This window comes from Chelmon rostratus, chromosome 6 (genome assembly GCF_017976325.1).
Source record: "Chelmon rostratus isolate fCheRos1 chromosome 6, fCheRos1.pri, whole genome shotgun sequence".
NCBI classification, from domain to species: domain Eukaryota; kingdom Metazoa; phylum Chordata; class Actinopteri; order Chaetodontiformes; family Chaetodontidae; genus Chelmon; species Chelmon rostratus.
This window is the reverse complement of record NC_055663.1, coordinates 19,748,130-19,772,719: the sequence shown is the minus strand read 5'-3', so window position 1 is coordinate 19,772,719 and position 24,590 is coordinate 19,748,130. Positions and strand designations below refer to the sequence as shown.

At 41.6% G+C, this 24,590-nt stretch overlaps 1 protein-coding gene across 2 annotated transcripts; it reads right to left on the bottom strand.

Moving 5' to 3' along the window:
• LOC121607817 (zinc finger protein aebp2-like) lies at positions 1–23,583 on the bottom strand. 2 transcript variants are annotated; one of them, XM_041938806.1, is made up of 9 exons: positions 22,999–23,583; positions 21,752–21,962; positions 20,067–20,174; positions 19,518–19,704; positions 18,207–18,331; positions 11,349–11,416; positions 3,139–3,252; positions 2,072–2,101; positions 1–970 (listed from the first exon to the last, which is right to left on the bottom strand). In XM_041938806.1, the coding sequence occupies exons 1-9, from the start codon at positions 23,538–23,540 to the stop codon at positions 964–966; spliced, it is 1,392 nt and encodes a 463-aa protein (XP_041794740.1). In that variant the 5' UTR covers positions 23,541–23,583; the 3' UTR covers positions 1–963. The 2 variants fall into 2 exon arrangements, 1 of the variants encoding a protein (XP_041794740.1); XR_006006897.1 differs by lacking the exons at positions 1–970; positions 2,072–2,101 and having other exon boundaries at positions 3,183–3,252; positions 19,529–19,704.
• Between the last annotated feature and the right edge of the window lie 1,007 nt (positions 23,584–24,590).

Below are 24,590 nucleotides of genomic sequence, written 5' to 3'. Positions count from 1 at the left end.
TGTCATTTCCCCGATTTTATTACAAACACAGTATTCCATTTCCAACAGCGACAACATACAGTAGAAAACACACCTTTTTTAAAACAATAAAAAAGTAATAATGGAAATTTATCATATCAACAATGATAAAAACAGTTCATAGGGGGAGGGGGTTAAGTTGGTGTGATTTACAGTTTTTAAGTGTGTGCTGAAATGTCAGTCATTTCGGTATTGTACTGTCTACAGTCTGGGTAGGATTAAGAGCTACACGGTAGTGTCCTTAACTACTGAGTTATTGCTCCTGTAACAGTTTGCATTACATTGAATACAAGTCTGACATGACTGGCACAACCTCACACTTCATTGTCATACACACGGGTAAAAGTACTGCATTCAGTAAGTATAAATAGGAGAATCTGTTAAGACTTCTGTCATGTACAACTTAATTACAACTCAAATTTTCCAAATATTCCTACAAGTGACAGTTAACATTATCACAGTAAATACGGTTCTATTCAAAACCTTCACAAAAATCCACATTACACCAGCATTTTCATGGTAGAAAAATAAGTTAAAAATCTGCATAAATATTTTACACAAAACAGTTATAAAATATGCTGTTTTTCTGACAAGGTTACACAAAAGAGTTTTTTTTTTTTCCTCACCATTGAGTATTAAGCATGTTTTCAGTTTGGTGCTTGTTAAAAAAAACAAAAAACATTCATTTAAGTTTTTGATCAACACAAACATTTCATAAATTGTTTGTCCCGTTTTACACCACGCTTGGCTACAACAGTCATTTCAGATATACAAAATTGAAGAGAGAAAACAGGAGACCTGCAGCATAGCCAAGTTTCACTTCCTTTTATCGCCACTTCACTCCCCACCGTTCAGCAGAGACAGATGAAGAGCGTCCCATCCCATAAAGATAAACCTCCTATGAACAAGCATTTCCCCTTAAGTATCGAGTCCACAGACGACTCCTTACAGGCTGAGCACAAAGACAGGAGAGAAAGACAGAGAGATGGAGAGAATGAGTTGTTCTCAGTGTGTCAGGAGAGAGATTACAGTGCGAGAAACAGGCTTTATCCTGGATGTTCAGACACTGAGCTGACTTCCTTTGCAGACATATTACACTGTGTATTTTAGAGCTTTTTTTGACACTTAACTACTGAGGTCAATTAATGGAATAATGAACAACGTCCAAATATGTCCTCATGTTTGAGTGAGACTAGGAATTGCCAAGGGTCGTGGCTCCAAAATTGCCCGTTCACCAATTACTTCACGGTACAGAGGAACTGTGAAACTGTGGGCAATAAGTAATCATCTATGATGATGTTTCACCACAGGAGAGCCAGAGCCACAGGTAATACTGCAGATGCACGAAACATTACCATACCATAAAGCCATCAGCATCGTTTGATCTCCATTATAGCAAAAAGAATATGGAAATTTTAAAAGTGTGTGATACTGTTGAATTAACAAGTAAGGCAGCAGCTGTGTGCTGTCTGCAGACATAGACCAACTTTACTGTGCACTGCAAAAGCTGTGCACGGATGATGATAAAACGTACTTTCATGCATCAGCCTACTCTTTCTCTACATCTGTGATTACACTATTGTGTTACAAACTTTGGCAATGCTACCCTTATGAGAAATAACTTAAACAATATGGTTCAAGACTGAATTGTAGAAGAGAAGAAAAATAACCAAAAGGCAAAACTCAGTCATTTGTGCGCATGAAAAAACGTATACTCCTGCAGTTCAATACAAAAGTTCCTGGCATTAGACTTACATACTTGTGTCATGTGTATGTGGTTGCAGTACAGTATAGTATGACTTGTCCACACAATACAGTATGTGAACTTCTATTAATTTATTGGCAAAGGTCAAATAACTTTTGGTTTTTTTGTAATTGATTACCATAATTTTAATTGTTGGCTCTGAGCTACTACGTAACTGTGTTTCAGCCAAATACACACCATGGTACTGTGTGTGTAGAATCGATGTCTAAACAGATCTGAGTGTATATCAATATGTCTGATCTACTGTATATCTCGTACATGCACACACTTTGAACTGTTTCAGCTTACCTGCGCTTCAGCCTCTTCTGAGGAAGTGCTCTGAAAAGACAGAGAAGGTTTGTGAAGCTACTGGGCAAGCGCAAAATGCCAGAGCCTCAACATGGAAACATTGCTGAAATAATATAATCCCACACTGGCACTAGTCTCTTTTCTGCCCATCCCATTCACATGCACAGGGGTTCAAACACCCAGCTATGTTTACTGCCACAGGCACCAACCACCTCATTTGTTTGGGGATTTCATGCATTAGGACAACCTTGACATAAACTGGCTGAGTGCTGACGGTTATATTCAACTATAAAACCAGAGTCCAGCAGCAGCCCCTGCAGTTACTAAGCCTTCAGGTCTTATTAAAATCAGCCAGCCTGTGTGCTGATCAGCACACTTGTGAGCCATATATCTCCGGTAAGATGACCACTGTTATTTTAGGTGTATTGTTCCTCTTTCAGGATGCGTTTTCAGTCTTTTATGGTATACCATAAAGCTAACCCGTTTCTTTCGTCTCAGTGATGTGTTAAGTCTGGCAAAGCTGCATGGGATTCAAATGATATCATAGCTAATGTTTAGTAGAATGCGGTGCACTTGAAGACAGAGAATATACAAGGTGTGGAGACTTTTGCACAGTAGCCAGATATTTTTCCTGGTTTCAAACTATTCAAACTCTATTCAAATGTCTATTTCTAATAAGCAGAGTGATTTTGACCACATCACTTACTCAGATAAATCTTTTTTTTCTTTGTTTCAACCAGCTGAGAAGCTTATACACATGAAATTACAATATCTCCAGTGAAAATATATGTGTTTGTTTCTGCACTTGTCCTTTTTAACCTATGTGTTGAAGTCAGGAGTTGGTGCCACCTGGTGGTACAAATTGTTAAGTATGCCCCAAACACACACACACACACAGACACACACACTTCTTGTGGCATGTAAATGCTTCACACAATGAATCCAGCTGAGGATTAGATCATGTTTACACATGGGCAACATGTGGTGTTTGGCTAAGACAAAATGGATCTGCAGCAGTGTGTGCATGTGCACAATGACGCTACGGGGGTCATGCCACATACACTCACCTATAGATGTTTGGGTCTAGTAGCATGGCGGTGTCCTGTGGTAACTGGGACAAGTGGACCACTTTAGTCTTCAGTTGAGATCTCTCCGTTTCATTCACCCATACATCAGGCAGTCTGCAAGACAACACAGACAGAGAGACAGACAGACAAGAGAGGACATATGGTCAGGGTTTAAACTCTAACAAGAAGAGGGAGAGAAAACGGGGGATGGAGTGGGAGTAAGATTGAATGGAGCAGAGTGAGCGATATGGACAAAGAGCCTCATTGAGTCCAGCGCACATGTTAACACCTTCTTCTGAACAGTGAGTACATTTCCATAAGTAACATGGCCTTGACCGAAGCACTGGGACTGACACACATGCACACGGGTGCACAGGTCTGCACACACACACACACACACATACACACACAAACAGAGGACAAAGCATACATCCTCCTAAGTTACTAATTATCAAGTGACTTCAACACTATGTCTTCATGATTAGCCTGTTTTTTCCACCTATTTAAGCTCAAGGGTAGGGAGGAGATGTCTTAAGAGTGACAGGCGCGCACACACACACACACACACGCACAAGTGCACATGATGTACTGTACTCCTCAGTTGCACCTTACTGTACCCACACCAGTCTAATCCCCCTGTGAAAGAAGGGTTAGCAAGCACTGGCGTGGCAAGTCGAGGTGCAGAGGAAACAAAGAGCTTAGCTAGTCGACTGCGCCTCCCCTCCCTCCTCCACCCACCCCCGTCTCCACCCCCAGCATTCCCCCGTCACTATGTGCGTCATCACAGGAGCCCCCAGAGATGCAGACATACATGCACGCACATACACACACACACACTCACTGCAGGCAGCAGTTAGGCAAGCAGGCAACCACCCTGCCAAATCACTCACTCACATGCCGAGTCAGCCCATTCAGAGGGATGGTGAGCAGGTAGCGGTTCACATGCAGCACATTCAGCGCAACTGGGTGCAGGTAAAGATGGAACAAAAGAAGAAAAATGTGATTGAAGACTGACGAATGAAGAACATGAAAAGACAAAGGGGAAAGGGAAAGTGGAGTGGGATGGGAAAAAAGTTAAATGGCTCATGTTAATGTGAAACAACTAGCTTAAACAAATCCTTTAATGGCATGTTTAAGTGCCGAGAGGGTGGGGCTAACCACATATGATAATTTAGTACATAGAAAAAAGTTCAGAAAGCCAGAGTAGTGAATTTTTAATCTACTACCATCACCCACCTGTAACGCTGCGTTAAACAAAGCCCTTACAGTTATCACTGTTACACAAACAATTTACAATCACTATTCGTCCGAAGCTTGATTATGTTTTGATTGAGTGAAGTTCATCAGTATCACAGATGGTCTGAACACATGCACACACTGACACAGATCAGAAATAATGTTAGGATTAGCATGTGCACACTTACAAGCATGTGTTACAGAAGAAGAAAAGAAAAGCAGGACTGCAGGATCTAATAGAAACAGAATCAATGGCAAAATGTGGAAAAAAACAGAGAAACTGCCAAAATGTGGATGTAACTTCAGGCATTTACCAACCATTAAATGTAATTATAAAACACAGAATTCAGAAAAATAAGACGGAAAATGGATGGATTTCATGGGGCCCTAATGAAGTTTCTCCCTTTTTGATTCTGTGCTGCATGGTTAAACTGTGTCTATGCCCTTTAAGGTGGGGAGAGAAGAAAGAGGAAGTTGAGAAGAGACAGGAACAAGACGAGAAACAGTCCCCTTCAAAGCAGCTTTAAAGTTTGGGTTCTTGAGCTAGTGTCCTTGTGCAAAGCAAACCTCAAATGACAGGGGAGGACCTGCTGAGTGTTAAATATGCGGTAAACACCCACATGTGTTTGTGTGCGTGCACGTGTTCCACTCCAGAGTCACCGTTAACATGTCAGAGCGAGTGTGCTGTCGTACTGATGAGTAATTATATTCTGATGGATGTGAGGCACGCAGGAGGGTTACACACGTCACACATACACGTTTACACCAAAGTGTTCATATCACTCATCTACACATATGCACACGTACAAAGAGAAGACATCTCCACCCAGAGACTCCATTCAGTCACACCGCGCCAAATAAAGACAAATGGATTTATTTGATTTTCCAGAGGAGACTGTTACTTGGCCTGCTTCTTTATGAGCCAGAAATGTATATTGTGAGTGAGGCCTCTGTAGGGAGAACTACTGGGGGTGCCTGCCAGAGAGAAGCCCAGTCTTCCAAGCTAGATTAATGGCTGGTTCCAGGCCTTGAAGCTTCTAGTGGTGACAGGAGCAATAAGTTCATCACAAAGCAGCAAAGTGTATATTAAATCACCAACACATTAAACGGCGAGTTCAATGTCCTTATAAACTGCATCAAGAGAGCCGGCTCTGAGAGCTGGTTCAGGGACCGCAAAGGACACTGTAGCCTAAAGAAAACCTGGCAGAAAGAGTGGGACTGCACAACTTTAGTACAATCACAGTGCAGCCAATTACTCACTGTTGTGACTGTACCTCGAAATGTGTTACAGATGGATTCAAAATATTTCTTTAATGCTTCGAAGAATTTATAAAGTGGATTTCCATACTAATTCATTCATGGAGCCGTATTCATAGTTGAGTAAATTGGGCCCTACATCAAAATTTTCTTACTCACAGATAATTGTACAGTACATCAGACTTATCAATGGATTTGGAATGATCACTGGGTTTTGATGCATATGAATAATTACTCAGGCAGTTATGTGCATGCCTTCAAATTTCAAAGAAGAAAAGCTGCTGTTAGACTTAGTGCTTTTTCCTTGCCTCATATCTGCTCCTGCCTGCAGCTGTTTCAAGTTCTTTCAACCACAATTTTCCCACACAAAATTTCATGTCTGCAGGCAAGAAAACTGGAAAAACGACAGAAAAGGTGTACAGCCTCCATTAAAAATAAAAATGGAAGAAGAATAAAAAAAAGACCTTGGTACATGAATAGACAAGTCCAACATACATCAGCCTCACAGTGGTGGTTCTTCCTAAGGGTCAGGCTCTGGGTTGTATCACGTGAATCAAGGGCAGAGCCAGATATTGTTTAACAAATTCATACATGTGACTGATTGCCTGTTTGTGACTGTTTGACCTTAAGGTTTAAGGATGAAGACTGGTTTATTACAGGTAGATCAAAGTAGCAGTTCCTCCTTTGTTGTGTAACGTTTATAGTGCAGAACAAAATCCTCCATGGTCGAAGACAGGCACAAAGAAGACAAAGTATGTTCACACCTCAAATGGATGTTGCTTATAGATCTCTGCCCTAATCTAAAGTGATGAACTTCCCAGGATTTTCCTTTCTCCCTCGGGGGTAGGAGAGATTTATAACACCCTGATTTCCTGAACACCCTGAAAAAGCTGAGATGTTAAGTAAAACAAATAAAATAAAATGCAATGATTGGCTAATGTTTTTTGACATATATTCAACTGATGTCAGTATGGAGACAATTTATTTAATGTTTGACTAAATATCTGCTTATTCTGAATTTGATGCCAGCAAACAAGTTGGGACAGGAGCAGCAAAAGACTGACAAAGTTGTGGAATGATCCAAAAACACCTGTTTGGAACATTCCACAGGTAAACAGGTTGATTGGGAACAGGTGATGGCATCATGACTGGGTAACTCAAGATGTTTAGGTTGAGTTTAAGGAGTTTAGCTTCAAATGTGTTGGAATAGTCCACTTATTCAGAAATTGTTCCTCTTTTTTATGTTTTTGAAAAAGCATATACTTTTTCCATTATAAATTTATTTTGATTTGATTAATTTGATTTGATTAATCAAATTTGATTAGATTTTGGTGGAAAACTGGAATGCATCTGATATTTTGGAAATGTGTGAAAAACTGCTATTCCCGCCAGCCCTATTAGCTCGAGACATTCTTTGTGCAATTTGGGAACAACCTAAACAAAGACAAGCAATGAAGAAAAGACACAAAAAAGCACAATCTAGCAAAAACATGCTGTGCATGATAAGGAACATGCAGTTTGTTCAAAATGACGTGCCAGGAAGCATCCAGTGTCTCAAGGCGTTCACTGTAACTGACTGTATTGTACGGTTTGTGATTCTAAAGCATTCGACAGCATGCAGGGGAATCCACTCACCCATCCATCAAAGATTAGACAGCAATTATGGTTCTCTCTGTCTCTCTCAGCCCACCCACCCCCCTCTTCCTCCTTCGTGAGCCGCTGGTGGTTCATGCTCAGAATGGTTCATGTTAATCAGTTACTCATTAATCCAAATGGAGTTAATGAGTGTCAGTCAGGACCTGAATGGTTTGCTCCAGCATTAATAAACATGACTTCCCACATTCACACGGCTAATCATTGACTCAGTGACTGAGAAACACACACAGTACAGCACTTGATGTTGACCTCGGTGTTGAGGGTCACAACACTTAATGGGGGTCTAAATGAACACCCGATTGCTTGTCAGACACTGAGTCAAAGACTAAATATTAACTTGTCCGAATTGACACTCATTACCAAACATCCCGGTCTTAAAACAATTTACCGTTCACCAAATCCCTGATGCTGCACTAAGGCCGATACCTTGCATTTAATAAGCTTGCATGGTGGTTTGGGTTTCTTGGCATTTCCAAAACCAAAAATACAAAAGCAAAAGTCTAAGGTAAGGAAAATATGTTTACTTCCTCTAATGTTAGATTAAACTTGGGGAAATTCACAGCCCAGCAACCCAAACAGTTAACTGAGATCATTCTAAAAGCATTTTCTCTTATAATAATATAATTTAAAACATGTTTGACAATACAAAAAAGTATGTATGTTATGCAGCCAAACATGGTTATGTTCAAATATATCTTAACATTTCTCCTTATCATGCTTATAATACTAGGACTAACTGCGTCTACACAGCGATACAAGGATAATACCGTCTCTTTGCTTCCACGACTTCCACGTCACGACTGCAAGACTGGGACATGTAGCTTCAAGCCCTATGCCTTTTAGCGTGATATCAGCTTGTTGTTTTCTTGTATTACAATGAGTCAGCTGGAAACGTTAAGCTGAGGCAAAGTTTTCAACAAACTAGTGGAGCTTATGTTAGCCTAATTAGCTAGCTACAGCCGATAAATACTGCCAGCGACAGCTCATTCCAGCCCACAAAATCCCTGATTGTTGGCTAGAGATGAGGGATTCTTTTGATTGCTTCTTCCTAAAATCAAGGATCTATTGTTTCAAAAATCATTCAGCTTGACAGGTGTTGCAACAGCAAAGAAGGGGGCGGGGCTTACCAAATAGTCTATTGTATGTATTACAGAAAAGATACAAAAGAACACGTGCATACATACTGTACATACTTAAATCTCCTGGTCACCTTTAATCTAATGGGAGATATTACAGCTACCCTCACAGTTTAAGGTATCATTGTGCATTTCTTGAACCACCCTGCTATGGATTGCTTATGTGTATTCATGATGTGAGCACTTGCCTGCTGCAGGGCAAATATATGACTCAGAAGCATTACTGATTACTCCTGCATCTCTCTCCTGTTGTCTATCTTTCTGTTTAATTCTCTCCCTATCATTCACCCTCTCCGGTTTCATTCTGCCTCTTCACATTTTTCTCTCCCACAATCATTTTCTTCCCACTCCCATTTCTCACTTTCCTCCATTCTGTCTGCCCCATTCTTTCCCTCATCCATTCTGCCTCTATCCGTCTTAGAGTCTCAGTATCAATCTCCATCTATGTCTCTCTGTTTGGAATTAATCTGAGGAGAGTTTCCTGATCACCAAACTTCATCTTTCACTCCCTCCCCCTCTACCTCGTTATTTCTCTATGCACAAGATTAAACTCCCACGTGCCGGGCGAGGAGGAGATAGCAGAGGTGGATCAGAGAGGGGGAAAGGAAAGAAGAAGAGGAAGGATGAGAGGATGAAGCAGCACAGGGCTGAGAGAACAGGGGTTTAGCTCAGTATGTTCATCGGAAGCTGTCAGCGGCAATCTATTTCATGATGCATCATCCAGGTTTCTTTGCCCAGTGTCATCTTTGCTCTTCTTTTCGCCAAATCCATTTCTCCCTTTGTTTTCCAACCCCTGCTTTGTCTCTTTTGACCTTGTTCTTGTTTCCTGTTTACCCCGTCATCATCCTCCTCTCCCCTTCTTCGCCTTATTCCCCTCTCAGCCTACTTCGTCTCATCTCCCACCTCCTTCACCCTCCTTCCTCCTCTCTTTCATTCTTCCTCTCTCTGATCATCCTCAGAAGCTGTGCAGTCAAACCCTTTAATGGGAGTGTGGGAGTATTGGAAGTGTGGTGGGAGCTTCCCCTGAGCAAGTGTCTTGCTGAATATCACAGCATTCTGTGAAGCTCTTTCTCTCTATGAGACGGACCCGGACCTGCGTGCCCCTCTGCCAAATCACTAAAATGAGCTGGGGCTTAAGTGGTGCCAAGGTTCACCTGAAGTGGGCTGAGCCTGGTGAGGCTAGAATAAGTAGGCAGCAAGTGAGGACTGGGCAGAGCTGCCCTTGCCCCAATGGGCTGAGCATGATTTTTTAGTTCAAGTTCATCTAGAGGTTACACCAAAATACTGAGAAGGAATTAAACGGGGAATTGATGAAAATTTTATCGGAGAGCCACAACAAAGAAGAAAAATCAGCCTCCAAGTAATTCTGGATGTCGGTCCACTGTTTAAAAGACACTTCAGAGGACAAATTCAACATTTTCTGATTAAGAACAAGCCAAGCAGATGGTATAGAACCAGGGTCAGGCCCAGAGAGGAACAGAGAGAGACTTTCTAATGGCCAAGTCCAGTCTCCTGCAGGCATGAACGTGGGCATCATAACACTGAGTGAGGTTGCTGGCTGATAATCATGGCTCATGCCGTCAGCTCTCTTTGAGGAGAGCCCTTGCGCTTCAAGCAGAGGTGCTTGTGTGATATGGACTATGAGTGGACCTGAGCTCCTCACACTGAGAGCTCTACACAACAAATACCGGATCAGCCAAGAGAAGAAGGTTGGGAGGATTTATAGCAGGCCATAACGCGAAGGAAGGCCACCATGTTTAGTGCACGACTGGATGGAAAGGAGAATCATAAAACTATCGGAGAAAGAAACATATACAGTACGTTGTTGATGTTCACTTGTACATGCATGAAATCCTGCTGCTCAAAAAAGGAAATGTTTGTGTGACAGGCCAGGCTTTACATGGTAAGCATGTGCAGGAGATTTGTTAATGTGATCCTGAGTTGCCTGTTTGTAGATCCTTGACATTTCAAAGGTTATCTACAAATCTTAAAGTGTTTATGGACATATATCTGTCATGCATACAGCCCTTTACTAAAAAATACTGCATATAACGAACAGTATTTCAAATCTACCATAACCAGTTCCCTAACAGGAATAAAGCTACAATGAATAACTTTGGCAGATAGTTCTGCTACAGGGATTTCCAGTCTACTATCTGCAGAGGTATCTACTATTCACTCAGGGTAATAATGATGAACTAATCAAAACAACTAGAATTTGATCATGAAAACTCTATTAATCTAAAACTCTAGTCTAAATCCTAAAAGTACTACATTAATATTGTAAATCTGTTACATATGCCTTACAATCACAGCTTGTCATTTGTCATTTTGATTAGCCTTTTTGAGACCATGATGGACAATGAATGATAACTATCACCCCGTCTATTTATCTACTTATTAACCTAAATGAACTGAAAACAACACTAAGTTCAGTGCATGCCAGGTTGGCGACATGAGCGGAGCAAGCCGGGCTCGGCTCCAGAGTAGTAGTAGAGTGAGTGAGTGACACGTTGGGGGGAATGAGTGGGGCGGCAACAGAGAGTTAACATAAGTCAAGCTCGCCTAGGTTCAGGTAAGTGCCACATCCTTGTTGTTGGCCATCAGAGGCATTCAGCTTGTGTTGTGGCCCGTTAGTAGCTGGTGCAGGCACAAAGCTTAGAGACCTAACAACAAAACATTTTATAACCCTGATTCCCAGAAAGTTGGGATGCTGACATGATTGTATAAAGGATATTACTACATGGGCTCCGAAACACAAATGATAGCATATTGATGTACCATTATGTGCAGCGTTTTTATTTATTTCTCATGATTTATATATGACAGAAACCAATTAATTTTTAAATCTCGATCTCAGCTTATACTAGGTGAGGTTAAGGTTCATGTAGATGTGCAGAATAGTGATGGGGAAGTTTGACTCACATGTCCTCAGGAGTCCAGTGTAGGAGGACCTTCACCTTGCCAGACCCCTCTTTCCTTCTGGCTAGCACCTGCATAGACACAATCAAGCAAAAAACACAAGTTGAGCAATAAAAGACACAAAAAGTGCAAAGACTCTAAATAACTCCAGTGTTCTTCACTTTCACTCAGCCAGTTTATCTCTGCCGTACTGTAGGCATTTGGTATATGGACAGCAAAGTAACCTGTAACCAGCTCGAGGGACGAGAAGCAGCCACCAAAAACTGACATGGGCATATAACGTAACCTACATACTATGGCTAATTTCAAATATCAAGAGGGTTTGTGATTTGACAAGCGTCAGATTAGCATAAATGCGTTGGGCTTGTCTCCTATTGCAGCAATCTCTCTCTCGTCTGTTGAGAGCAGGCTTCAAAGACAAGCCCCCATCCTGGCCCCGTCTCTCTAATGAATAATGAGACTACATGCTTCAAACATCTCACCAAGTGAGACAGTGGCTGATCATTACACTAATAAGCAATGTGAGCACTCTTAATAATGTATGCAAGAGCTCAGCGAGATTTCTACTTTCAATGGGATCTATCCCACTTTCCCCTGCAACATATTGTAACTAAGGGATTCAAATCCAGACAAAAGTTAGATATCTCCTCCTATCTGTGGACTTAACTGAGAACTGCTTATCGCAGCTGACATTCTTGAGAGCCAAGAAGACAGACGTGGGGTACACACTGAGCAGTTATCACCATAAACAAGTCACTGCTCTTGCTGTGGATTATGTCAGCACCAGACGCTTCAAGGCTTCAGACAGGATCCGTCTGACGGAGCCTAGCGCCCGCCTTCCAGTGCTTGCTGCAGTGACAAGTTCTGTTCATTTTAGCTTTTATTGTTTCGTTACCTGGTTTAACTGCTCGAGGCTTTTCTGCCAACACGGCCTCAAACTTGAAGGCCTTTCTCTAATAAAAATACAGTTGAGACAATACCAGGTTTCCTAAATAGCCGGCCCTTTTTATGTCTAACATTTCATCTATCATGCTGTGTTGGTTTATAGTAAAACCGGTCTGGAATTCACACAAATATTGTCAGTAGGGAAAAGAAAAGCTAGAAAAATAACTAGGAGTGTCAAAAATAGCCACAGATATAACCCTCTTGCGTCAATTGGCTCTTTTTTGTCGGGAATGTCTATTTTTAGGATAGGGAATGAGCTCACATGTGAAGAACTTCTTACGCACATGAATATCTGAAATTATTTTCGTGACTCCAGAGACTGGCTGCGGCATTGATGGAAACTGGTTTGAGGACAGGAGGGAGGAGGCTCCACTGAGAGAAGACACACAGACAGAGACCTAGAATTACTCTGCTCCTCATCTTACTGCTTTTCCTCACCTTCCTCTTTTGAGCCAAAACATGCTTTAATTTGTGTGTTTTCAGAAACCTCAAACTGCTTTATTTACCTCACTGGTTTGATTTTGCATATTCTTAGGCTCAGATTCATGTTTTTGTCTTCTGTCTTGCACAAACTTGTATGTTACTGGTTTCTTCCCATACTTGCTCTCAGCTTGTATGTTACAAAAGCCACCCCTCCCATTTTGCCATGAATCCAGGAGGGGCAAGAAGAAATGTGCAAATCTATATTTATATTCTGATAAGCTTCCAGGTATAGAGCTGTCTGGCAGAAGTTTTAAGAAAAGGAAACTCCCACACATTTAGTTTCAGTTTGATTAAGTTTTTGGAAGAAAGTTTTGTGCTCGGTTAGCAGATATGAGTTTTGTTGTTGCTGGCTTTGTGCCTTAATAATTGTCTGGGAGAGGCTTTACAAATAGCTGCCCGGTTTGGCAAAACTACCATGTTGTTGCCTCTTGTCTGCAATACAATGTTCAGGCATAAACCTCCTCGGAGTGGAAAAGAGAACAAGTGGGCAGAGCAAAGCAGCAGGAGCAGCATGAGTGATGAAACTGGGAGAAACGATTAGAGCATCTCGCACTTTAACAGAAATGGTGTTGGTGTGATATCTAAACCTTTCTTACGACCTATAAAATCAAATATGTGTACTACAGTCTGACTTGGTAGTGTCAGGATAGAGTGGCCAGGATAGAGTAAAACATGGAGTAGACGTTGTAGTGGCGTCCTGCTGCTCTCTGACACATGTATGTGAACATGTAGGTATGATGTCATTAGCTAGACTGTGATGTCATCAGTTGCAGAAGATAGTACTCAGATATTTTACTTCAGTCAAACTTTGTTACAGTAATGTCTTGCACTTAAAATATTAAACAGAATAGTGCAAGAATATAGGATAATAATTACTGATGCATTCGTGTGTGTTTAATGTTGCAACTGGTGAAGGTAGGGCCAATTTTAACTACTGTATACACTCCTAGCTCATAAATTTCTCCTCTTATCACTATCTTATCTGAACCTGTATTAATACATCATATCTGTTGAATATATTTGGTATTATGAATCTGAATAAACAAAGTAGCAGGTGTCTCGAATGATCAAATGAATGCAGTGGAGTGAAAAGTAGAATATCTGCCTCTGAATTGTAGTGGAGTAGAAACAAAAATAGCAGAAAATGGAAACACTCAAGTGAAGCACAGCTACTTCAAAAAAGTACTTAAGTCCAGTACTTGAGTAAATGTACTTTCCACCCCTGAATGTCATCACACTCTCTTGCTTCATCAGTGCATTTCCATGCAATAAAGTAATCCTTTCTCCAGTAAGCTGATTTCTTCAACGTCATGTAAACAAGAAATCTGGAATCAAGGTAGGGGATAAGGGAGACCTGATTTCTCTGGGTAGATTCCTCCTGAAGAAGACCGATTTCGGGAAACCGGGTTCCTTATCAGCTTTTCTCGAGTACAGTATGTGCATGACAAAAAGCTGCAGACTGGGAGAGTAACTGCTGAGCAGCTGCATGAAAAAATAACAAAACAAAACCAAACAAACAAACAAAAATATATATATATATATATATATATATATATATATATATATATATATATATATATATATATATATACACTCAATGTTTAGAAGATGTAAAAACTTCCAGAGCACCTCATAAACTAGTACTGCCATTGAATCCTGTTCTTGTTTATCTGCCTCTGCCTTTACCTGCTAGCTTTCCAGGGCTTGGCTGGATACTGCTGCACCACAGTAAACCCACACAAGGGAGAAGAGACAACTTCTCACAACAAGGGGGTCTGGCTGAAGCATTCGCCTGGATCCTGTGCTGGCTGCAACAAGCCCTAGCCCTAAGTGTCTTAAGCCTTGCGGCTAAGACTCTGTACACCAGCAGCAGCTTTACTGCCCTTTTAATCAAAAATGCACAGCTGTTAACCTGTGCCCTCGGGCTCCTCGCAGCACCAGGTTAATAATCACAAGCCCAGGCTATACGTGAAGGGGGAAGTCAATGTATGTAAAGGCTGAAGAAGAAGAAGTGGGCTTGTGTTTAAGCAGCATGAAGTGATTTGTGAGCTGAGCGGTTTGATGATAGAAATTGGTGCTTTAAGGGACAGATCTTAATCCTCAATAGACCCAAGAGAGGGAGGTAATAGAGAGAAAGAGGGAGGGAGAGCGGGAGGAAATAGGGAGTGAACAGTGGATATTAGTGTGGCTCCAAAACAAGGCAGTGAAAAGTGAAGGACCAGAGCTGGGGGAGGGCAGGCCTGCTAAAACTGGGTGCCTGTCTGGTGTCAGGGGGTCAAGCTGTGGATGACGCAGATTGCCGAAATAACAAAAATATCCCATCATAAACATGACTGAGTTGCTCTGGCGTGTCAGCAGGCCCACTGGCCGAACTCCACCGAACCCCTACAGCTCTGTTCCATCTCCCCGGGCCCGGGAGGTTCCGCTGGGGCCTGGGGTCTGACGCAGCGCTGCAGTCCTTCTCCACCACAATCCTCCAGGGGTTGGAGAGAGGGAGAATGTATGCCCAACTGGCCAGATCTCCTTCCAATTCCATGACCGTGACCTTCACTTAACCCCTTTTCCTTGTCCTCTCGCTCCATGTCTCTGTTTCTCTCCATTTGTTACTCTCCCTCCCCTGGCTGGCTCTTCCTCCTTCTCAGTCTATGTCCAAATATGCGGTTACCTCTCTTAACCTCTTCCCAAGCTTTATCTTCACTATTTTTTTCCTGAGCTTTTCTTTTAAAATTCTTGGCTGCTGGTGAGCAGTTGAGGTTTGTAGGAGCGGAGCAGAGCAGAGCAGGAAAGGGTTGAGAGGCCCTGAGCAGAACAATACAGTAGTGAGGACAGAGCTGGTGTCAAAACTCCAGTTACACTTTAACATAAACAGAAGCATTAATGGGGAGTTTGCCTAAAACTGCATTCTCAGCTGTGCATTTACAGACATTTTTAAATTACTGCCAGTGGAAATCAATTCAGTGGGAAAATGATGCATGACAAGGTTTCAAGGCTATCTGTTTGCATGATCAAAATGTCCATGCATGCTTTAGAGAAACCTGCATAACCTGCAGGCCCATCTCACGCTTACATCATCTGTGCCCCACCGTGGGCCTCATGGACACACACACACCTTCAAATTTTAACAAACTGATTGGATTCTTTGATCTCTATTCTGTCTGTGTAAGGCTGAAACTACTCCAATATTATCATAGTTTACTGACTTTGTGTGAAATCAGTATGATCTTCCACTTGTGTGATGTTTTTGTTCTGCAAATTACTGTTGTACAAATTAATGATCCTGCAAGCAAACTGTAATTAAAATACAACAAAATAAGTTATGAGATATGATTTTTCTTTTACAGAGTTAGCTGTAATAAATATATATAAAATAATGCAGAACAGTGGAACCGATTTGCCATATTGTGATTTATGTAGAAATAAGAAAATCTTTATCAATCAGTTATCAAGATAACTTCAACAACATTGCCCATAAATTTAAATTAGAGCTGCCATTAGTCGATTAATCAGGTAGTCGACAGAAAGAAAATTAACTGGCAACTATTTTGTCAACTGAACGATAATTTCAGTCATTTTTTAAGCAATAATGTCAACAATTTGCTGAATCCAGCTTCTGAAATGTCAGGATTTGCTGCTCTTCTTTGTCATTTATGACAGTAAATGAAGAGTTTTTGGGTTTTGGACTGTTGGTTGGACAAAAGGAGCAATCTGAAGATAATTCTTTGAGTTCTGGGGCATCATGATAAGCATTTTCCACTTTTTTTTTTATCTTACTGACTAATCAATTAATTGTGAAAATAATTGTTGGTTGCAGCCCTACTTAAGACTATCCTCCTACCTGTGTGTGTGTGTGTATGTTAGTGCTTTCAAATGTAGAGTATTTATCCAAACGTTTTGAATCAGATGTGAGGATTCCCCAGGAGAAGGTTCATTTTTTCCTCTTAGGGGAGAAACTGTAGTTTCTTCTCCTGAGTGCGCTGATTGTTTCTGCTAGGTTAACCAGTGGTGGCATGCTACAGTAGCACAGCACATTAAATGTATAATTTATACATGAGCTAACTCACTGGGGGGAAAAAAATACCAAATGGCAAATTTTCTCCTGAGTGCTGGAATCAAGCCAAATTTCTGCAGCATGGTATCCCACTGTAAACAGAATGACTGTCGCTGATTGAAGAGTAAGTTTCTATGAGATTATAATGAAAAGATTGTGGAGAAATAAGTGAGGCAGATTGTGTGTGTTTTTAGATGGACAGTATGTGAAAGAAGGGGGATTTGAGCAGCAGATGATGACCCTTTCTTTGTTCCAGCAGCATGAACAGGAGACAGAGTGCTCCCTAGTGGAACTGCACAAGAAAAGCAGTCATTCAAAAAAAAAAAATCTGCCATGCAAACCCCTTCACATCCAAATATCATTACACTTAACCTCCCCTAATGTAGAATTCCTCCATTCTTTAAAACTGTTATCAATGACAGACAGAGAATCTTTCAATGGAAAAATAGCTTTTTTCCTGTGAGTGCTCACATGCACCCTCAAAAGTGAGGCGCAAAGGCATTTTAGAGCTCATTAATAATGTATCACTTACTGGGTTTCAGAGTGGACCGAGCACTATAAACAAAAACAATCCAATTGTCTTGCCTCTGAAGCCTGATTCAGAGAAAAACAACTTCAAGCCTTGGGGCGATTCACAAGGTTCACTTTGAGTGCACCAAGAAAAAATCTGCAGTAATCAGAGGCTGATTTTCAAATAGCAACTCTTTCACGCCCCCTGCTGTCTAAAAAGAAAATAACACAAAATAAAGGCATTTAAAATACCAAAGGGGGAACGATAAATTACTTGGCAGAGTGTCTTTTTTCTACACATTAGACAGATTATGATTTAAACATTCTGCAGAACAGAATAAGTAATAACAATAACCTTCATACATTTTTAGCGTTATGCCAGCGTTTATGGAACTCAGGAACACTGCTACCACTGCTAATACATCATGGCTAGAGCCTACCTTTCAATATATAGATGTAGGGATTAAAATTAGTTTATGAAGTACGTAATTTCATCACAATGAATGCAGATTTCTCACAATGTTCTCACATTGTAAGAAATATTGTGAGCCTCTGTGATGTAAAATTTAACTGTTGTTCTGACCATCCAAACAGCTCTAAACTTAATGATTGAAAATGAAGTTTGTCATTATCACTTGTAAAATTTCTGTGTCTATTTTTGCCAGCATTTTGCAACGAGTCAACCACAAAACACAGGAATATGTCTGATTAAAAAAAGGAAAAAAGAGAGAGGGAATGCACCCGTCGACCCTTGTCTCTGAATCCCCTCGCTTACTCATTGTGTTTATACCCATTGAAACAGAAACAGGTAGCCAGAGGCAAACACTAGAAGACATACAAAAGTAGTGAAGGAGTGAAGCTGCTCACGGACTCACCGTGCTGTAAAAGACCACACTGTGGCCGTTGCCCACACTTTCAATGTGGGTGGCGAGGTTGAGACAGATGGCCCTGTGGCGAATAGCATCCATGGTTTGGGCATCGAAGAAGTCGTGGGGCCTCGCTGGAGGAGGGGGGGACAGACTCGGATGAGAGCAGAGTCAAACAAACATAACACCAGGGTTCCCACTGTGGCCCCCATATATAAAAATTCCACGGTTTTCTGTAAGTAACCATAACTATGTGAGAAGCATCTCATGACTGAAAAATGATTTTCTTTTGTCGTTTTCAGATGTTGCTTTGCAGCAACAAAAGAATCCAAATCATAGCAAAGAGATACAACTCTCCATTGAAATCTGAGGTAATGAGATTCTTATGGTTTAGCTGCTCTGAATAAGTGCCTCACTGCACATATTCAGTGGTAAGGATACTCAGACCTTGTGACATTTCAAGTTATTCGAAAATATGTCTATTCAGGATTTTGGGCTAAGGTCTTTGCAAAGCCCTTTGCAGAAAGGTATCCATAAAAAACAGAGAAAAGTTCTTACACCTTTGCTGTATATGCAAACTTGTCATTGATTCCATAATCTATTAAATTCTATTTCCCCTTTAAGTTATGAGATGAGTGCTTTGCATAGAACCTGTCACTGTCAAACGTCAAAGGGTTTCAAAATGTTTTTCACTTACTGTGTCATTTTAAGGTCGACTACCAATTTCACTGTCTGTGTTGAAGACTGTTTTAGTCCAGAGACAAAACTCTGATGAAGGGGCGCTCTTAAATAGATAAATAATATTCCAAACATCAGCCTCATCCCTGCTGACCAGCATGTTGCTTTGATGCAAGAGTCTCACTGGATGCACATGTGGCTCAAAACAGTGCTTGCAACTGTTGGTAATAACTTCCATTACACACAATTCATTGTTTTTACACATTCAAACACCCTGATGATTTTACTTCTGCACTTCACACATACTTATACATCCATAAACACTACAGTTTTCTAATTCAAGACAAAAGCAGGTATACAAGTAGAAGAAAAGGAGTTCGTATAATGCAGACACAGGACATCTGAGGAAAAACATGACATCAGGCAGCAATCTATCAGTATCAAACTGGGCATGAGAATGTATCAGCTGAGAAAACCTATGAGAAAAAGATCAAGTTGCTCTCGGACATGCAGAATATCACCATAAGTAGGGTCTGTCTCGCTGGCACAAGCATATGTACCTGCTTGTTTGAGTGTGAGTGTGTGTGTGTGTGTGTGTGTCACAATGAGAAGGGTTAGTTTGTGTGCCTGTTAGGTACGTACGTAGGGAGCACCTGCGTTTGTTCTTGAGTTTCTTCCTCTTGTTCAGTCCGGCCTTGGAGGGGGACTCTTCCTTGAGTTTGGCCTGGCTGGACATCTTGGAGGAGCTCTGCTGGCTGAAGTGGCTGGGGACATGACGGGCTAACCCTCCTTGGGAAGCGAAGCTGGCGTTGCAGCCACCAACTACACACTGCAGCAGAGCACACAAAAAAAGCAGGAAAATTGGGATATTTGCCACTTAACAGGGCAAGATGACAACTTTTTTTAATAAGCTACTAACACATTTCACATTGCTTAAATGTGTGGCACTGTAGGTACTCAGATGTATTTACTGAAATATGCAAAAACACTGAAACACATACATAAAAATTGAACAGTCCAGTACAACCAGACTTCGGTTTCAGTGAAATAACAACGATGATGGCCCAGTCTAGATGTTGATACTAGAAATATTACCCATAAGCAAAATATTATCATATAGCAAAATTCACTGGTCAACATACTTTGGGAAACAGCTGCAGGTGTACGTTGTATCTGAGTTATTGTTTTTACCTTGAAGGGCTTATCTCCACTGTGGGTTAACATGTGTCTCTGGAGCCAACTTTGACTGGTGGATGGTGTGTTATACACCTTACAACCCTTCCACAGACACACAAACACCTGAGGGACAGAGACGGAGATAAAGAGAGGAGAAGGAGTTAACTGTGAGATACAGTACAGCATCACTTATACTGCACCAACTTCTCTGCTCCTATCTGCAAATAATATTATTAATATTAACTTCTGGTTAGATGCTAACTGCTTTTCATTGGCTTTGTACCTGTGCTCTGTACAATGACAAGAAAGTAAAATCTTATCTGATCTAATCTAATGTTGTGGACACATACAGAGAATAGAGAGAAGGAGGCTTGGAGAAAGACTGTTAGAGAGAAAGACAGAGAGCAATTTCTCAAATTATATATGTGAAGTTGCCTAAACCTAAATTCCATTCTCTGGAGTCTGGAGACGTTCATGAATGCAGAAGAGTGTGTGTTTTCTGTTATCCTCTTTGTCTCAACAAGCAAGAGAAAATGCCAACACGTGACCATCACAGCAGAATGGTTTTGTACAACTTGCCCAGCTGCCCGTGCAGGCAGAACATAAAAATACTGTAAAGGGCACATTATAACTTTTTTACTATAAAACTGACATAGATAATAGTCCAGATATTCAGAGTGCATAGCAATTGAATGGTGGTCCCAACTGGGTGGGATACAGTATTAGGGTTGAGTCATATGACAGTATAAACTGTGCAACAGTAGAAATATATCCACCCGTAGAGATTTTGCAATGCCATTTTCACCACGGGAGTTATCCCTTAGTGTCTCTATATATTTGGGGCAGCAAATTAGGGCTGGCTTCTCATGTGACCTCACAGATCCAGCTGTCTCGCAAGGTAATGAGATTTGGGAAGCAGGACTGCTTACCACGTTCTCACGTGACGTGAGTGCAACAGTTGGTGGCAGTAATGCTCCTCTGAGCTGGCTTGCCAACCGCCAAAAGAAGAGAAGTGACAACAACACATGGGAGCGAATTTGTAAATACAGAGCAGGAGGCATCCCAGCCAACCCAAGATGAGGAAGAGGAACATTGTTACTGAAAGGGGTGTGACTTCTGTCGTGTGGAAAAGGTGTGAATTTAGAAATAAAAATGGTTATTTTAAACCATTTCTTCATTGTGCTTAGTTTCTTAAACGATAACTTTCGTTTTTTACAACCTGGACTTTATTTGTAGCATTAAATACGACCATTTAGACACCCAGACAACTTTGGTGGCATTTGGAGTCGTTTTGAAGAAATTAGCCCCAGAGGAGCGGCGCGTATATCCGTATAATGCGAGTAATCGGGGCACCTGTGCGTATTGACATATTATAGTTGAAAAAAAGCGATATCTTTCTCCAAAAAGTGTCCCTGTTACTCTGGATAAGCTACAGAAAGCACTGTAAGCAGTTTTCAAAGGGAATAATTCTTCGGCAGAAAGCACTTCCAATGAAAACTGCCTACTGCTATTTGAACCAACCCTTTAATACTCAAATCACGGTTGCGTGATCGCTGCAGCAAACTGTTCAACTCTGTCTTTGGCATGTGGACTTTCAATGCTAAGCTGCGGCAAAAAGGACATTATCTTGCCTGGCTGCCTGTCAGGCAGAATAAAGGAGACCAACATGAAGCTTGCCTAAAAGTTAACAGTCTACTGACCCCTCCTCTCTGTCCATCCACATGAATGCCCCTGATGTGCTCTGCCAGATCAGGACTGGAGTTGAAGCACTGCGGACAGAGGTCCCAGCAGCAGGGATAAGCTACTGTCTTAGCCGCGGAGGAGCTGGCACTGCTCTGTCCGTTCATCATAACAGGGGTGGAGCGCCCACTGGACACCGTGCTCTCCATCTCCATCAGGGTACTGCTGATACTGAGAGAGGAAAGGGTGGGTGGGTGGGTGGGTAAAGAGAGGGGAAGGATAAAGTCTCAGTGCTATAAAACAAGGGTGCTAAGGCCATCAAGAATATCTTCATAGCTTAGATCAGGCTTTGCACAGCCGTGAAGAACAGGTGCAGATATTACCAGCCATATTAAATAGTCACTATGCGTGAAAGCCTTCAGCCTGGAGCTGATTTTCCATGCATACCACTTTCATCACTCATGCCAAATCAATTGTATTGTTGTATGCAATGCTTCCAGCATTATATTACCAATTTGCAGTGCTGTAAACATCACAAAGGGGCTCTTAGGCAATATTTTACTCATCACTCAATCAACATGCAACAGTTACTTCTGACTATTTCTGACTAATGTCTTTATCCCATCTTTGTTAATGAGAGCAGAATTACCTTTCAGTAAATGTAATTTTCCCACCATGTTTAAAGTCCCTGTTTGGCCTTCACTGTGCAGAATGATGTCTGTGCAGAGCTGAAAGCACCTGAGAGCAGTTTTCCCTCTCATCTGTTGAAGGTGGAACATGTGCTTACCTTCAGTCTGAGCTGAGGGCCTACTCCTCATATCATACCATACAAACTCTGAAAAGTGACATTTCGCTGAAGAAGGAGACATCTTGCATTCAGCAGTGAAACTTTGGGAACAGTGAAAGTATTTGCAAACAAATGCAGGAGTTTTCAATCTAGAGAAAAGAGCTGATGTAGATGCACTTTTAAAGAGGTAGTGTTGGGTGATTTTTTTAGTGGGAAAACCGTTTCAGGCACAAATAATTACCCAATCAGACTTTGTTTTAAAAGACGCCTGATCTTTAATATAACGAACTAGCTAGTCTGAAAATAAGACCGTGGTTCGGTAGATGAACATAAACGAGTGCATTTCTTGATAGCTTGACCTACTAACTACTAAAAACTATAATAAATTATTATCCTGTGCTGCGACGGATGGGCTACAACAGCTACTGTAACCTGTTCACAAGCCAACACCGGCCAAGAACGATCATTTCCCCGACCAACCTGTCCTCCGAGTCCACACGGCTCAACGGTTCACCATCCGAGGATGATATCTCCACACTCGGCCGCCTCTTGTCGCCCAGCTCCCCGCGCCCTCCGCTGGGTTTCTCACCATCTTCACAAACTGTTTTGCCCTTTTCGCAGTCTATCGCCGAACACCGGCTGTCATCTCCCGGTTCCTCCTTCGCTTCTTTCAAAGAGTTATCGCCCACAGATTCGTTGGTACCATCTTCCGGGATTTGCCGCGACTCTGGCTTTTGCTCCGGCTCTTCAGGCGCGGCTGTCCCCTCCTGGCTGACCGTTACAGCACCGTCGTCTGTCACCGCCTCGCTCGCGGCCTTGTCTGCCGCCGCAGCGGGCTTCTCTTCGCCGGCCTCCGCGTCCACCTCTTCCATTTTCGGTTCTACACTACTGCCTGGTTCCTTCGTTTCCGGTTCGTTCAGACCCTTTTCTTTCTCCTCACAGTTGCCCTCGTTCGTCTCCACGGGCGGTACGTCGCTCTCAACACACAGTGCGCTCGTTTCTTCAGTAGCCGCAGCAGCCATTTCAGCGGCGTACGTACCGTGGGACACTTTCGGTATTAAAATTTAACCGTGGCACCGTCAAACGCTTCACTGCAGAAGAAGGGCTGGGCCAAACCACACGGTCTGCTCTCTGATTGGACGGAGGCGGCACGAGGAGGAGAAACTCTGACGCTGGTATTTAAACTTTACATGTGTTTCAGAGGCACACAGCGTTGTTTAAATGGGGGAGTCAGTGTTTACTAAAGCGACGATTTCCAAATTAAAGCCGGGGGACCTTCTCTCAGGAATCGGCCATAATGAAAAATTTGACAATGCTCTAAAATATTAATCGTTAATTTTGGGTTGCCAGGTTGTGACAAATCAATTTAAATGATGTTCTTCCTCATCATACAGGACACTTCTGATGTATATTGATAGCCATTTACCATATGGGAAAGCCTGTAAAGTATGTGGACCAAAATTAGTTTATTAATATTAATTGCTCTAGACTTGATGAGAAACTTAAATCCAAAAACATTCGATAGATTAATATGTATGACTGTATTATGTCAAACAGAGGAATCAGCCACAAGTATTTTCACACGTTGTTCATTTTGATGGCTTATGGCTGATTTATAAAGCATTAGCAATTCTTTTTATAACATATACGCCTTTTATGAAGGGTTTGATACCTGTGGGGGGGTTTTTTGTTTGTTTTTTTGACTCCATGTCAGTAGGGGCTCAACAGCAAATGTTGGCCCAGGTTAATCCTGCCATTCACTCATCTGGCATCAGGTTGGACAGGACTACTTTTTTAAATATGGACAATTTACCCATCTGCTTTTGTTACATATATGTATATATGTATATACGTATATGTTATGTATATGTCTAAACATTTGAGGAAGCTGAAAAAGTTTATATTGTGATTTTTATGAAAAATATAAACTGGAGTCATTTAAACTGTTAAGCTGATGAGGTTTCCACTATCACAACTGGTGTGTACAAAATTAATTTAAGGTACATTGTCAGCAGTGTTGCAGCAGGAAATGACCACAAGAGGGAGCCACAGTTCTACATTTATACTTGGTT